This window comes from Branchiostoma belcheri, unplaced genomic scaffold, assembly GCF_001625305.1.
Source record: "Branchiostoma belcheri isolate BF01 breed outbred unplaced genomic scaffold, Haploidv18h27 scaffold62, whole genome shotgun sequence".
NCBI classification, from domain to species: Eukaryota; Metazoa; Chordata; class Leptocardii; order Amphioxiformes; family Branchiostomatidae; genus Branchiostoma; species Branchiostoma belcheri.
The window spans coordinates 1,064,375-1,081,465 of NW_017804265.1; the positions used below are offsets into that span (position 1 = coordinate 1,064,375).

Genomic DNA, 17,091 nt, shown 5'->3' on the forward strand with positions numbered 1-17,091 from the left:
CGTGGGGCGGCGAACTGTTCTCTCAACGGCCAAACTCCCCTGGCATGCTTATCTCTCTATTTTGGCCGATTTCTACTCTTTCCAGCCGCCTCCTCAAGCCTGGTAGAGGCTACCTCGTCGGGACACTATGATTAGTATGAATGTGTACGAAATGATAACCACGTGGCCGCTATCTCATGGGTAACAGGTCAACTTAGAACAGTTTGAGGGAAAGGCTATTGGCGGATCGAAGATTTAGGCCGTGGTTTGTCAAAATACAGTATATCATATCACAAGACTGCAACATGCTGTCATGTCTAGTACTAGTATGTAGACCTGTTTAAAAGGACGACAAAATAACCCTGCCTCAGTGCCTGTACACTACGGTTGCATACGACGAGAAATGACGATGCTTGGACGTAATGATCCGTAATCTTTTTGGCCGGTGTCCTTCCTCGGAGCTCCTTTCACTCAAAATATACAGCTCCGCTCTCGGGGCTGCAGTAGCCATTACTGGTCGACGTAGGATGATCAATTATGTAACTACAGTACTGAGAAGGTCGGGTGGTAAACTCCTCTCGCTAATGTGCCACACAACACCGAGCGCCGACCAGCCGTGTGGCTGCGCTTACGATAAGACCAACGACACGCACGAGACCTCTGCGGTCAGCCGTCTGACTAATGACCGGTTTGCGGTCTCCGGACTCCGTCCACATGCACTGACCGTGCTAGCCTCCTTCGCAGTCTTGTTGGGCGTCGGCGGTATTTTTTTCTGTGAGCGACGCGAGTAATATGCCGCCACGAGGGACGATTTGCTCCCGAGGGAGTTTTTGCCGCGGCGAGAAGGATTGTTGGAGCGCGAATCCTTGGACCGTGCCACCTTATATAATCAGGAGCCGCAGGGCTAGTCTCCATCAGACTATTATATAACGACTCGGGTTCAAAACAGTAACATTTAGCAAAATGGGAGTTTAGCCACAATTGTCTATTTTTGTCTGTCCGCGCAGTTTCCAGGGGGGGGGGGATAAAACACTAACGGTGGACTAACACTCCTCTTGTCAGTCAGACCCTGTGATTTTTGCTGAATTCTACCATCCTTTACTTAGGCCTGGTGGATTGGAGGATATATTGATACCACAGGGCCTGTCTAGTCCCCACCGGACTCCGCAGCGGGGGTTGAGAAAGGGTCAAAGACGATGAGGATATTAGCGGGCCAGAGGACAAGTTAGTCCTGAATTATTTTCAGACCATTTTACCGACATATTTCATTTGAGAGAAACCAGAGTGGCGTACGTGACCGCCGTCCGTCCACCTGAGCGCCGCGGGGCCCGCGTGTGGAGGTAGCGGAGATAACGATCTCAGTAACGCCCAAACGTCGCCAAAAGGTCCTTGAAATCTCACAGGTCATTGAGACGTGGCTTTATCGCGGTTTCTGTCCGAGCGAGAAAGAGTCAAATGTATTATACGCGTCAGTGAATGAAAAGGCCACGTATATTCAATTTCCCTTGAACGTAAATTGAAACGCCGGATCACAAACAACGCCAGATAAGAAACGAAGAAAGTGTACTATACGACGTAGACCTCAAGTACCCTATTGTAGGTTCCGACAACCCACCCAAGGTGCTCAGTGAATAGTTCGGTCAAAAAATGTACAAGGTGTATCATTCATCTGGTCGGAGGCGAGGACCTCCAGTTGACCACTCTGTCAAATCATTCACCCGAGTTTGGCCAATTCTACTACTAGTATTTATTTGACCAACTCAACCGCAAAAGAACAACGGGGTTAAAGGCCATGTCGGAAGGCCACTGCCACAAAATGCCCGAGGTTCATGACCTGGGTCAGGTAAGGTGACTGACCTGTGACCTGGCAATGTCCCCTCAGGGCGAGCCATTTCTTTATTTCCTTGATTCTCGATGTTCCTCGATGCAGTGATTATCTTGAGCTAGCGAGCTCAAGGGTCTAAACCAAAAAAAAAAAAGAAGCCATGACATTGTAATCTAAAATCCTGTGTTCATGTAACCTGTGCGTAGCCCAGTGGAGCAGTAAAGATCGTCCATTAAGCCTTGTCGGCCACCAAGGCCGAGACCAAACGTTGTTGAGGCATGACCCGAGGTCGAGCCCGGCGATCTTGGCACTTCATCTCCACGTAACGCCATGTCCGTGACTTTGTCGTGCAGAGGCAAACTTGAGCTACCGAGGGTCTGAACCGTAAAAAGACATCCAAATCTATCCTAAAAAGCCTGCGTTAAAGCCTTGGGAATGACGTTTTGACAACAGTGCCATGGCTTTTGTTGGTCAGCAAGGCCGAGACCGACGTTGTTGAGACTTGACCCGAGGTCGAGCCGATCTTGACACCCCACTTCATCATTACGTCACGCCGTGTTCGTGGCTTTGTCGCGAGTCTCCAAAGCCCTTTACTTTGGCGGTGACCTCGGGGTCGGCGGGGTCGCGAGAACGGCCCGACGGACGCCGGTCCCGACGCGCGCCCGCGGCCACACGGGTGCCCCGACCGGCTGACGCCCGTCAGCGCCAGGCCGATGACACGGCAGTTATATAACATATACCGGTAGTCTCCACCATGACTCCTTTGCAGGCTTGTAGTAAATAGTCAAATTCGACCGAAAAAAAAGGTACTAGTAAATATTACAATGGACCAGGTGAATTAGCTGGCTACATTGGCCCAAACAACCACTTGTTGATTCTTTTCGAACTTGTCAACACATAACGGGATTCAATCATTTTCGCATATAACCGTTTCTGTGTCGTAAACCCTATGTATGTAGATGCCATTTTGATTTTTATTAAGTCTAGAACTAATAGACTATTTCTAGCTCCTTTCCCAGCCACAACAGGCTACTTGATCTTTCCAACCGCTTCTGAAGCTTGCTGGAAAAAGGCTAGGACGGCTTCAGCCTCTACCAGGCTCCAGAAGCGACTGGAAGAGCAGAAATAAGATGCAGGCGAGTTGGTCCGCTAAATGAGAGCAGTTTAATCGCCAATTTCTACTCTTTGTTGCAGCTGCATCTGAAGTCTGGTGGTGGAGGTTTGGGTGGCCTTAGCCTATATCAGGCTTCAGAAGCGGCTGGAAATTGGCGAAATAGACATACGAGGGGAGTTGGTCCGCTGAATTAGATTATTTCTACTCTTTATTTCTATTTTTTTGTTGCACCCATTCTGAAGCCTGGCGATCGAGGCTATGGCGGCCTTGCTCTCCAGAGGTCCTGGGAAACATGCCGTGGGAACGTTCGGCGGCGTGCCGGGGAACCAATTACGGGTGGATAATTGTTCCTCCAAAGCCGCCGGTGTGTGCGCGATGAATGACAAGTACACTTGTCTCCAAGCAGATGTAGAGTTCCGGTAAGTTCCGCGTCCTCTTTGCGTCGTTTCCTGCGTCTATATCATAGCTGCACGCGTTGATTTCTATTTGCGTCGCCGTAGAGAAATCTTTAAATGCGCACGAAACGCTGCAAAAGGACGTTTTTGAAACTTGAACAAACCGAAGCCCAAACGTCTGCCCGGAATAACAAGTACACTTGCACCGAGGGTTGTCGACGCCCGTCCCGCTGTCAGCAGAGACCAAAGCCGCCGCGTGTGACCGGAGAAGTCAGAGGGAAAAGTCAAAGACCTTACAGGCGATGACGTAATAGAACCTGCCCATGATCGGAAGTAACTCCGTCGATGCCACCGGCGTATAAGTACACTTGGATGGGCAAAACGTCTTCTGGCCTACTCTCCAAACAGAGGAGTAGGTTTAGGCTTACTTTGGTGTGTTTTGAGCGTTTTATCGGGCTTTCTTTTGTGTTAGTTAGTATCTTTAAATTTTTCTTTCGCCAGCAAATGGTAACAGCTTGGCAAATGGATACTACCTGGACTTAAGAATCACACCAACTCTAACCAATCATACAGCCACCTACATTTATACAATTGCAAGAACTTCGGGGAGGGGACTTGTATATATCAAGGACGACTTGTAGAATGTCCTTGTATATACTATACCTATGCAAAAATGTACACTAAAGGTCTTCGTTCTCATTATCAGTTACATAAGCAAGCGTCGCTTTGTTTCTCAAGGCGCCCGCATGTTCCGTAATCATGAAGGTCTTTAACCTGGGATAATTAACATCATTATTCATGGACATTGTCAAGACATCGGCCCCGAAGGCAAGTGTTTGACAACTTAAATACTCAGGTTAGCCATACCTGACTGCGCCGATCACCCCACATAAAGGCGCAACAAAGGTCGCATCATAAATCATGAGACTGCACCAGTAGGTTACATCACTTGGATTTCACAGGTGATTGTTTGGATTAAAACAATCGTGACTTGTTTGTTCGCATCGATGATACATAGCCTCGTTCGCAGGCGTTCCTGATACAGTTTCGTTATTTGGGAGGGAGAGCGGGCTGATTTGCACACTGGGTTCAAAAACAGTAAAATTTGGCCAACTAGGGAGCTATAATTGGCCAGGGTTTAGCCATCGTAGAGTTTATTCGCTCGCGCAGTTATCCTTTTTCTATCCGGCGGACTGACTCTCCTGGTCAATTCTTCTTCATTTTTATTGTATTTTCCGTACTACGATCCGTACCGCCGTATATATACAGTAAGGCCTGGTAGAGGCTAAAACATTTGCTATGTTTGTTTCCGGGCACTCTAACGGTTGCCAGAATCATTCGACCTCGACCAAGGGCAGGTTCACAGCCCCAGAATTCCCGAGGCGTGTGACGCCGGGACCCTGCCGACAGCTCGGTGCGTGCGACCGCCGCCCGCCCCACTCCCCTGCCGCCGGTTCGCGGCCTTGGTCTAATAACCAGACGTCGGTGGTGCAAGTGGTTTTATAGCATGTGTGCCAGACCCATAGCACGCCAGGCCTTACTGGAGCGAAGGGGGCTACCGGGTATAATCTCCTTGGGGGCATGTTGGCCATGTAGCCAAGAGCTGGCCTGTGTCGGGCCCTAAAACAGTTTGGCACCCAGGGATGTGGTTTATGACAAATGGCAAGCCAGGATTAGCCCGGCTGCCATTCTCCGTAGTTTCCGCCGGCTCCCTAATGTCTAAGCCAAGATTTGGTATTGGCCAAATAGACAGCTAAAATGCCAGGGTATTTAGTCCGCTAATGTTGAAGAAGTACCAGTATGTTATATGTCTATTTGACCAAGTTCTACTCTTTTATTCTGTCCGCTTCTGAAGCCTGGTAGAGGCTATGCCTCGTCTTCTCACTCGTAAATCTACGACGTTTTTGCCCCATGCAGAAATGACACTCTGGTTTCTGCGTTTTGCTCAGACGAAATGTCGCAGTGCAGTAGACACCACCAGCCGGAACCCTTGATGGTTCAAAACTAATATTTTCGCTGCCCGGTCGCGAGCGTGTCGCTGTGACCGCTTCATGCGACGGTTCCGCGGTATGTCTGCCTTTGTCGGGCACAGCCGCGAACTTTGCGTAACCTCCGTGAATTATGTTTTTATTACGCGGCGGATTGTATTACAGGCAGGGGCATCTCTATTTTCAACAATTCGAAAAATAGTGCAGCAAATGCGAAAGGCGGGTTGAAAGTAAAAGTTGTGTAAATATTATAGTGAACTAGAAAGGCCAATATTTGCTTTGGAGCAAATATAGCGATGGGTTCACCACATTTTACCACATGGCAGGGAAAGAATGAGAAACACAAGGGAAAACAATGCTTTACATTGATATAACTATAGTATGAAGTAACATACAACTAAGACTACAACAGTTGGATAGCTATTCCCTACATTATTGGTTAGGATTGCATAATGCAAACTGTTGATTTTCAAGATAAAAAGAAGCGTTCATAGCCCGCATTCCAATGCTGGAGCAGGAAAGCTTAAAATACCTACCAAAACACTTGAATACAGACATACTGTCAGTATGGCATGGCTCTGTGCAGGTGTAAATGAAGTTAAGCCAGTTAAATCCCAACAGCCAATCAGCAAGGAGAATAGAGGAAAGCTGCATGCCTATTGGTTGATGCCTTGCATGCCATTGTGATGACTCATGTCCAAATGTGGTAAACACTGCACACTTACACAGTAATACATTAGCTATTACACAGCCAAAAAACTCAAATAAAACCATTCTAAAAGCCTGTATCACAATAATTTAAAAAACGCCTAGGGGTATTTGCCCACTCTACCTCCATACCAAATTTCAGGACCTTAGGCCCTAAAATGAAGAAGCTGAATCCATTTAAAGATATGGCAGGAGGAGGAGAAGGAGGAGGAGAAGGAGAAGAAACATCAGAAAAAGCAATATGGTTTCACCACACCACTTCGTGGTGTGGTGAACCCATAATTACTTTCACTCGTAAGCTTATCTTGTTATATCAATTTTTGTATTTCTGAGACGCACTTAATTGAAAAGGTCGAAGTGTAATCGACTAGTATACACGGACCAGTAAGGCAGAGCCGACGGGAAGAGGGCAACAGCGTCAGGATGGCTGGCAAATTGGAGGAAAGTTTAACAAAAGATTCCCTGAAAGAACGAAATCTATCACCTTTATAAGCGATAAACTCATGATGACGCTCGCTTCATCACGAATTTTAATATGTGGCAAAGTCTCTGTTACAGTCACAGCAACGACACCTTTAATTCGCTCGTTCCTCAACGAATTAATGCATTTGCATCTGATAGATATTGCTCGTTGATAGTTCTCTAGTGCGCTCGAGAAAGGAGGAAAAAAATCATGTCATGCAGCTTTCGCATTCTCGTCTGTGTTACAGTAGAAACGTGTCGACCCTTGTGTTTGGGTTAAGTTGAGTGGGAGGGCCAGCGCGGGTGTATAAATATCGTGTTTGGACTGCGTCGGATTGTGAATACTCGCGCGTACGTTTGTCTATGGTGAGACGGGCCAGCGGTCGGTCGTGCCGTATTTTCATTCCCCCGGATGCCATGCGTAGGGTGCCGCGCATACCGCCGGACCCCCGGCCGTGCTTTTCCGCGCGCGGCCCGGGTGGGTAGCGCCGGGGTCACCACTTTCCCATGAATCTGATGCCTTCTCCTTTGTAGCCTGGGTGCCAGGCTGCTTCCAGGGCTATTCTCGCTCGCAAAGCAAGAGGTTTAGGCTCCGGCTTATTTTTTTGCGCTTTAGGCATTTTTATCGTGCTCCCTTTTTGTACTGGTAAATTTTTACGTCGGGTGGCAAATGGTCTGGCAAATGGATACCGCGTACCGCCTGGCTAATTTGATACTGTCTTTGCGACAACAGAAAGGTCTGCTTAGAGATTATCCAGGACCCACAAAGGCCAATTTCTCGGGTCCTGGGCCAACATGCCTCCCAAAAAAGTGTACCTCTGAGCCCAGCGTACTATGGTCTGGTTTCGAGGCTATCTCCTCTGCCGGAGAGAGAGTCGCCTGTGATGGATGAAAACCGTTTCACTCGCTGACAGGCGCTCATGAGAAGGTAGAGCAAAGAGCCCGGTATTACTATTACCGCGAAGACGTGAACTTGTGTTGGTGTAACGCGAGTTGAGTGGAGTGTTAGGCTAAATATTCAAGCCTCTACCACTACCAGGATTCAGAAGCGGTTGAAAAGAGTAGAAATGCAGACAGAAAGAGTAGGACTCGATCGGACAAATTATTAATAGACAGATATAGTAATAACATATGCCAAGGTTAGATGGTGCCAAGGCTACAATTTGATACTGTCTTTGTATCCAAGAAAAGAACTGCTTGGAGATTTATGGTAGAAGTCCCCCTCCTGCTCCCTAATCTCCAAGCAGATCCTAGGGTGGCAAAAGACAGTATCACATTGGCCAGGCAGTATCCATTCGCTAGAGAGGTTCAAAGATGCGTATGGGCACTCTCTGGCGAGTGGATACTGCCAGGACAATTTAATACTGTCTTTTGGCACCCTAGGATCTGCTTGGAGATTACTGCTCCCCTCCCCAAAAGACCACGGCCCTCCCTGCCCCGTGTGGGACAGCCCGCCCCGCCCCTGCGTGCTGCCGGTATGCCGGGCGGTGCGCCCCGCAGCAGGGGTAAGGCAAGCCTGGCCCACCCGGGCCCGCCCCCCTGTCACCCCGACACGACAGCTATGCCTGTAATGGGGACACTTCGCTGTTATTCTCGGACAGGCTAGACTCCTCCCAGGCTTCGCATATGGCAGGTTGAAACAGTAACACTCATAAATACATGAATGTTTTGTTTACCCAATCACATATCTCTCCCCCTCTCTCCCTCTATACAAGGGTTTATGTGCACATCCAAAATATATCTATCTACCTATTTATCCATCCAGCGATCTATCTATCCATCTATCTACCATCTGTACATCTATCCATCTACCCATCTATCTATCCATCTACCAATCTATCTATCCATCCATCTATCCATCTACCCATCTATCTACCCATCTATCTATCTATCTATCTAGTATCTATCTAATGAAACATATAAAATAGATAGACAGATATCATAAGTCAAAGAGCCTGTTTCGCAGGCTAGATGGGGCGGAGGGGGTCCCTGTGAGGAATGCCCGGGCGTGCGTCCCTCAGCAGGGGATGGTCTCTCTGCCCCACCCCGGTATAACCCCATCAATTCCACCGGCATTCTCCGGCTTTACGTGTTACCGGGGCAGTTGGACATGTGTAACGCTATGTCCAACTACACATGTTACTCTTACTAGTACATGGAACCAAGGACGATCTAGTGGGTCTTCGAAAGATTTTCTGCAGGTACAAAACAAATATTCTCCCCCGATTAATCAGAATAATTTTAGATAGCGATTTACCGAAAGAACATTTGACCTGATGCAACACATGTAACTTCATTTTTGTGCGAACAAATAGAACTGCGTGTATTGGTTTCCACTATTCTTTTCTCGGATTTAGATGCGAATTGGGAAAACGTGTAAGCTTATAGGGCAGGTTTCTTAGTGGCGAGGTGTTCACCTAATTTCAGTCGTCTCATAGTTTTTATCAAGCCTCGAAAATAGCCCGAAAGCTGAACGAAGCAATATCGGACCTCCATAGCATCCCTCGGTGATATTTCCAAATTGCGAATTAGCAGTTTGGATATTTTGGTTGCAACACGAACCGGGGAATGTGCAATCAACAACACAGCGCGCAGTTGTTTCTGGGGAACGTCCGTCAGGACACATGTCGACTTGAGATGACCGGTATGCGGCCACTGGACACTCGTGGTGGTCAGTGAGCTGGTGACACAAATGGGTTAATCTCCAGGCAGCTTCTCTGGCGCGAGGGGAGTCTCAAAATGGATACAATAAATCAATATTGGCCACCTGTAAAAATTGGCCTCCTGTTAATTTCCAAGCAGATCCTAGGGTGGCAAAAGTCAGTAGCAAATTGGCCAGGCAGTGTCCATTCGCCAGAGAGGTAGCCTCTACCAGGCTTGAGGGCGCGGCTGGAGATAGTAGAAATTGGCCAAATAAAGAGATAACACGCCGAGGGAGTTTAGCCATCCAGTTTACAGTTTGCCGGCCCCTCGCTACCAGAGAGGGTCCATACGCCTCCTGTATCAATTAGCCGCTACTGCCTGGTCAATTTGATATTGGTTGGAGATTACAGATCGGTAGCAGTAGAAGTCTGGCTCACCTGATATTGGGTCATTAAATTTGAGTTTTTACCACTAGATCAGAGAATTAGAGTCCGAAATAGATTTAAAATCACTATATTCTGACTTGCTGCATTTAACTCATTTATGAAGGCACTCCATAATCTTCATTTATTCAGTAATTGGAATTACTTCGATTTGACATGTATCTCATCAAAATAACCTACATAATCGAGACACTACAGAGAACTGACATGGTACAATCAGGTGCATAATACGTCAAGTAGATTAAATCCCTACTCTGTATGTGCCCACATAAACATAAATTTGGCTTCAGACATATCCAAATATATATTCATTAGAAAATATGATACTAATGCTATCACCCTCTCTCAAACTGTAGTCTTATGTGTCTTAAGGGTCTTCTTTTATGCCTTTATGTTTTAGATGTAGATTTTGTACATAGACAACTTTATTTTATGTAACTTTTCTCTGGCTGACTGAAATATGCAACCTAAGTCCCTGATGGACCGTGTGTTGCTGATAGCGACCAAACGGTGGCGACGTTTCCCGCCGGTCAGCAAATCCGCCCCGTCACATACCGATCACTCAAACCCAGGCGGCGGGCCAGGACGGAAATAGCGCCCGCCTGTTCAGGGGGTGACACACTTTGCGTCTCGGGACCTCAGTCAGGTCCTAGTGTGGACTTTGTAAGAATTAGGAGAGTAGAAACAGAAACAAACTCCTGGCCCCGGGCCGGGGATCGAACCCACGCCAAACCCGGGCACCAGCTTCAGACCCCGACGCTCTAACGATTCGGCTAAAAGGTCTGGACCCACAGGCCCGGTCAGATTCCATACGGCCTTTGATAAACCAACTCTAACTAATCATAAAGCTACAATATATTTTTACAATTACCGGTGCCGAGAGTACTTGACGTTTATATATTAATCTCTAAGCAGATACATGTTTCCAGTTCGTTTTGTTACTACAACCCCCATTTAGAACGTTTCGTCGTACCTCCGTTTCGTGGAAAGCTGGAAATTGAGGGAATACAATTACTTGTTTACGATCCCCAAGCACACGAGGCTTCGACGATTTGTGAGACCAGCAGCCGTGCTTGCTACCCGTTACACGACACGTGCGGCAAAAGAGCCCGCTAATCCCCGCTCGTATCAGTCACTTCGGACTGAGAGAGAGTACGTGCAGACCATCAATAAGCGGAGTCAACGAAAGTTTCTTAAGTTGTATCTCGTTGTGGTCGTGCGTGTTAGCCTCTTTGCTATGTGTAAATAACCAAAACAATTGTAGTTACCATAAGAGACGAAAACACAACGAATATAATTTTGACAACGTACTTTTGCTTTTATATATCTGACAGCCTTTCCTTGGCTTTTAAACCACTATCGATTATACAAACATGCTGCTGCATTCTCATAGCGCTGACTGGGGCATCATGATTATTGTCATCATCCGTAATGATTATCTCGAGTCATGATCAGTCCACGGGAAGGTTCATTTCCCAAAACTCCCCTGGCCAACCCTTCTCCCTATTTGGCTACAGTTTTTAACAGGCGTTGTTAGTCTGATGGAGACTAAAATTTTGTTTCCTCTTGGCACAATGAACTGACGAACATTTATACAAGAAAAACACAGCGGCTAATTAGAAAACGACAAGTGGCTCCCACTGCAGTGTCTATTCTGATCAGCAAACCTGATGACTGCGTTACACAGCTGTTGGTGGAGAAGGGTGGATAAATAGTCCTGATGGTTATTTGATTGCTGGCGCTTGAGTGAAGGCGACGCTGTCTGGTTGTGACTAGGACCTACAGCAGTGCTTAATAGCCTCTACCAGGCTTCGGTAGCGGCTAGAAAGAATTAGCCTCTACCAGGCTTCAGAAGCGGCTGGAAAAAGTAGAAAGTAACGAAATAGATAGATAACATGCCAGGGAAGTTAGCCCGCTAAGGAAGAACTGCCTCCACAAGTGTCCGATTCTCGTCCTGTTTTCGTTCTGTAACTATGGTAATGGCAATACAATTGGATGATTTTTACGATACGCCATTTGGATAATTTTTATTTATTAATTAATCTCCAAGCACACCTTTTGGTGGCTGCAAAGACCGGTGCAAAGATAGTACCAAAATTGGTCTCGCCAAGGACCTTCAACGTCCTTCACTCCTTGGTCTGGCAAAATCCATTTGCCAGGCAGTTACCATTTGCCACCAAAAAGGGCTGGTATAAAGAAAGATCTCTATAAAGTACAAAAATAGAGACTGCTAGAAACACGTAAAAAATAAGCCATAGCCTAAACGTCTGCCTGGAGAATAATATCACAACCCACTTCGCAAAAACATCGCATTTCGTTGCATCATGCACTGTATGTATGAACCTGTTGTAACTCTTCTTACATGTACGTTTGGAACACTTTGCATTTATTTTTTCAGATTAATGTTTCATTAAGTACTCATGTTTAGACAGGCAGGCGTCCGCGCAAAATGACAGCTACACGTGTGGTTGTACAATCAACAAACATACCGAAACAACTCCTCTTTTTGAGCACTCCTCTACAAAAATAGCCTCCCACAACTCCTGAATCGTGAATGAACTAAGGAAACGAAGGAGGAATGTAGGCCTGTAAAGCCAGATATTTAACGTCCACATCTCTATATTCAGTGATGTTATTTATGAGGTATTAGTGTACATTTGGACGTGTCCCTTTTACATAGCTTATTTCATGTGACCATATAATGTTAGACTGTTCCATTCTGGGAAAATTTATGGGGTGGATGACATTGGTTTTTCATCCAAACTTGGACTATTAGCCTCAAAGCTGAAGGGGCATTACAAATGTATATGGCCTCTCCCAAGGCAAAAGTAAGAAAAGCCAAAGTCTATGGATTTCTTTTACCAATGTAATGAAAAGATTTGTAAGGGGACTAAGAAGATACTACAGAAATGAAAAAAAAAAAATCACACACTAACCTGTAGTGCTGACCAGGCTCTTTAGGTAGTTTCTGTGTTCAGCCCAAGAAGGGCATCTTTTTATGTTATTTACATTTCATAGTCTCTATCAGACTTCTTTAATGGCAAATACAACAGAATTTGGCCAAAGCATAGACTGGATAGCGAGGCTACACCTCCAAGGAGATGTAGGTTTAGGTTTAGCAATGAATATGATCTTGAGAGAAGCCTGATGAAAACTATGTTCTTGACAAACACACATACACACATGTACAAGTCAAACAAGAACCAGAACTTGAACATTTCAAACAACAAAACTATCCACAAATTCTGATATGTAGCTGTATCTTTTATTATATCAACATGAAATCTTTATATTCTACTGGAAAAGTCTCTTTCAACATGAACGAACGCAACTTTCTTTGTATTTCACTAGAAAAGTCTCTTTCAAAGTGAACGAACATAACTTTCTTTAACAACAACCTTCTTGGATGGGTCTTCTTCTTTGGTCTGGTTACCACACCTATTTTAGCTGCCAGGTCTCTTTTGTTGGAGAGGACTCAGCAGCTAACATAGGTTTGGTATAAACCAGGCTACATATTGTTGGTTAGTTATTCATTGTCTTGGCCTATCTCCTTCCAAGGGGCTGTGAAGACCTAGAAGAACAGCGTCGGCTTCTAGGAGTGTGGCGTTCTTGGTCCCTCCGATAAACCTCGTGGAAAGCTCCAGGTCCTTCAGTCGCAATCGTACCTTCACTCCTCTGTGATATTTCCTGTGGAATCAAATTTGGAGGTATTAGATATCATAATTACAATTACAAGTTTATTGACAATGACAATGAACTTTATTGCATAGTCACACCCTACATGGGCCAAATGCACTAAGTTAGGTAACTGACTCTTAAACTGAAGTTCAATGGTAGAAGGAACAAGTGTTACATTGCTGTGCTACCTCTAAATCTACAGGATCAGTCTCTCTTTTTGAAACATGTATGAACAAATTTTATTGTAAGTGTTTGCCCTAATTGCAGGTACACACAACATGAAAATAAATGGATAGCAATATAAAATGTGACTACTCTAGTCTAGTTTTGTCCTTGAATGTTAAAGCTGTTTTTTACAGATTGTGATGATAAATACTGCGATGAAGACAGAAAAGGATCATTAGTTAGAAACAAGCTCCTTCTTTTCTTGTTCTTTCTTTGTTGCTTGTGTCAGACTTGAGGAATGCAGCCCTACGCGTCCGCAGTGCTTCGGTGTAAATGTATCTCCACCCGGCAGTGTATACCGTAAAGTGCCGAGTGTCTGCAGTAGTATTGATAGTCAATAGGTGTAACCGTGCTCCTGTGGGAAAGACGCTATAGCGTCCACACAACACGGGCCACCTAACAGGCAGGTCGCACGCGGCTCGACAAGGCAACGCCAAATAAACTTGTGGGTTCCCAGATCTAAAAGCATATTCATTGAACTGGAAGATCAACAAAGCAAAATTTGTTCTTTTGGTTCACAAAGTTTCAGAACTTAGATTGTAAATTGTATGATTAGGAAAGAGTTCTACTCTCTAACTGTATCAAAGAACATTTTCCATACATACCAAATAGACTAAATGCAAAGGATAAATTTATATTTTGATGCACTAAGACTACTATAAGAAACGTTACCTAAACATGTACAAAGAAGTGTATCTGATTCTGACTCTTCTCAATTTGAATTTGATTCTACTCAATTAACTTAGTACAACACTTTTGTCAACAATGTCAAATACTAGTGTCTACACTTTCCTATGTTCGTTATATGTTTTTAGGTCATACGACATGTTACAACTTATAGTCATACCTAGTCTTTCCAAGGCATGAATGTACAATAAAGGTCTTTCATTTTAAAAAAGTGACTACTGTATTCTGATGCATGTGTGCTAATGGTCCCCTTCAATCAGTAACACTTTTGTCTACAATGTATGTTTAACTTGTGTCTACACTTTCCTATGTTTCTTATATGTTTATTAGGTCATACGACATGTTACAACTTATAGTTATACCTAGTCCTGCAAGGCATGAATGTACAATAAAGGTCTTTCATTTAAAAAAAAGTGACTACTATACTCTGATGCAAGTGTGGTAACAGTCCCCTTCAATCAGCTTAGTACAACACTTTGGTCTACAATGTATGTTAAACTAGTGTCTACACTTTCCTATTTTCGTTATACGTTTATTACGTTATACAACATGTTGACTTACATCTTATACCTAGTCCTTCGAGGCATGAATGTACAATAAAGGTCTTTCATTTTAAAAAAGTGACTACTGTACTCTGATGCGAGTGAGGTAACGGTCCCCTTCGAGGTGTGTACCGTACAGGGGGTCACACGCGTCTCACTAACAAGTGAGGTCTGGCTGATCACTGCTAACACTGCGGGGTCAGAACAGTTTTAAGAGGATAAGCTTTCCCTCTCCACCCTGCTGCCATTGTCCCAGGGGTATCCCCTTACCGCTCTACACGTCTCCTGTGGGAGCGTTTACAAACGCACGGCGACACCCGCGCGACAAAGCGGCAACAGGCGCCGAACTGGCGACACTCCGTCGGAACTTGACCCTTTGGAGCCAACCTCCCGGGTAAAATCCAACCAATTTTACGCCAAGAGTGTGGGAAAAACGTGTAACACCCCCTAAGGGTAATTGGGTTTGTATGTAAGGTGTTGACTGAGCTGGGTAATGATACCCTTAAGGGAGCTGTTTGCTTTAAGACGGCCACACGGACACGCTTTGTTCAACCCAAAGGGTTAAGGGCCGACAGGCGACATATGAAGGACCTGAGGTGTCAAAACTAGTGCGACACATAACAATACCTGGTCATGTCCCACCTATATGGGTCACCCACACTCTGTAATACAGTCTGTAACTAGTAATAAAGAACTTAATTATATATAAAGAAGTGACTTGCAAATCTCTAAAATATGCCAAAACAATGAGATTAAAACATTTTAGAAAAAGGACATGAGAGATGATTATGATAGTCTTCTAACTTCCAAATGGATGGGCATTGGGCAGGATGTTAGAAAATGTAGCCTGGCATTCAGTCTATCGCAGTTTGTGTGCACTCTGTTCGAGACATGGTACTACCGTATTGGTAGACATTCAGGACCTTCAAAGATACAGGTACAGGTACATAGCCCTAGCCTCTACCAGGTTTCAGGAGGCGACTGGAAAGAGTAGAAATTGGCCAAATAGAGAGATAGCATGCCAGGGGAGTTGGTCTGAGCTAGAGAATACAGTGTGCCGCTCCCACTGGCATAGCCCCACTATAGACGTATTTACTAAGTACAGTCAAACCTATCCAAGCTGGCCACATAGGGGACCAAAGAAAAGTGGTCACCTTGGAAAGGTAGTCTCCTTGAAGAGGGTTGCCTAACAACATGACTGAGACATAAATGATTTCCAAGTCGAGATGTTTTGATGTCAAATGCTGTAAGCATCTTCAGTTCTGTGGTGAATGCATGTGGGGAGGGTGGCACATCCAGCAGTCAAGGCAAACGGGCTGGTTTCTCCATGATTTCTCATTATATTAGTTATCATCAATAATCAACATGATCGTGTTGGCCAGGTGGTCACCTTGCATCAATGGGGAAAATTTTCTAGACCGAGAAAAAGCGGTTACCATGGCCAGAAATGAAGAGGTCGTCATCTTAGCAGGTTTGACTGTACAGTAATACAGCAGTTTGCCTGCAAATTGTACCTTGCAGGTGGGTATTTCATGCCCTAGCTCCCCCCTAGTCCTGAAGCAGCCAGTAATTCTTCCCTTTCACGACCTTCAGTGACTTCACTTTAACAAGACAGCTCCAGGACTCTGCCCCAACCACTTAGCCTCAACGCCGGAGAAATCAGCGAAAATTGGCGACCAAAGTTCAGCCACGTTTTAGCAAAAGGGCCGCTGACAAACGAGGATAACTGGAAACAGGAGCGGGAAGTTTTTTCCCACGATCTCCCAGCATCATAACGAGCAATGAATGTGGCACAAGGCTGGAGGATAACACTGAACAGATTACTAGCTAGGAGGCCATTTCAAGTTTTTCTGATGGATGACATCTACTTGGAATCCTACAGTCCAAGAATCTCCAAGATAAAAGATCTTTAATGGTCATATTGGTCTATGCTGGTTGCTCGTTTATGGGTTTTAAAACCACATTGTTAGCTACATGGGGTCATAACAAATATGAAATGGGGACTTCTGATTGGTCAACATCATCTGGACACATTATGGCTATATGCTAATAATGTTTAACTTACTACAATGCATAAAAATATGTCATTGTGGCTAGAATATTGACTTTGAAAATCCAGTTTTAAGCCCTGATACTGCATTGGGCACCTTTAAACCTCCTTGTTGAAGCAATGAATTGATATATCCTTGGTTGAAGGGAAAATATGTAAAACATGAGAATTACCTTATAAGTTATAACCTATACCTGTCTGTCAATGAAGCAAAATATATTCTATTCACTATGATAAACTGTTAACAATCAATGTACTTGTAGACATTAAACATGGAGTCCGACCTTATAACTCCATGCATTAACCACCAAATCCAGTTTGCATTGCCTTCACACCTAATTGTTCACAGGTT

General features: G+C 45.0%; 1 protein-coding gene across 2 annotated transcripts in view; it reads right to left on the bottom strand.

The window, feature by feature from the left end:
* Positions 1-12,808: 12,808 nt before the first annotated feature.
* The window catches only part of LOC109483102 (28S ribosomal protein S28, mitochondrial-like), an 8,033-nt gene continuing 3,750 nt past the window's right edge, over positions 12,809-17,091 (bottom strand). For both annotated transcript variants that reach the window (XM_019786092.1, XM_019786091.1), the window contains exon 4: positions 12,809-13,244. In XM_019786092.1, coding sequence (XP_019641651.1) covers positions 13,088-13,244 — 157 coding nt within the window. In that variant the 3' untranslated portion in view covers positions 12,809-13,087. The remainder of the gene's footprint in view (positions 13,245-17,091) is intronic.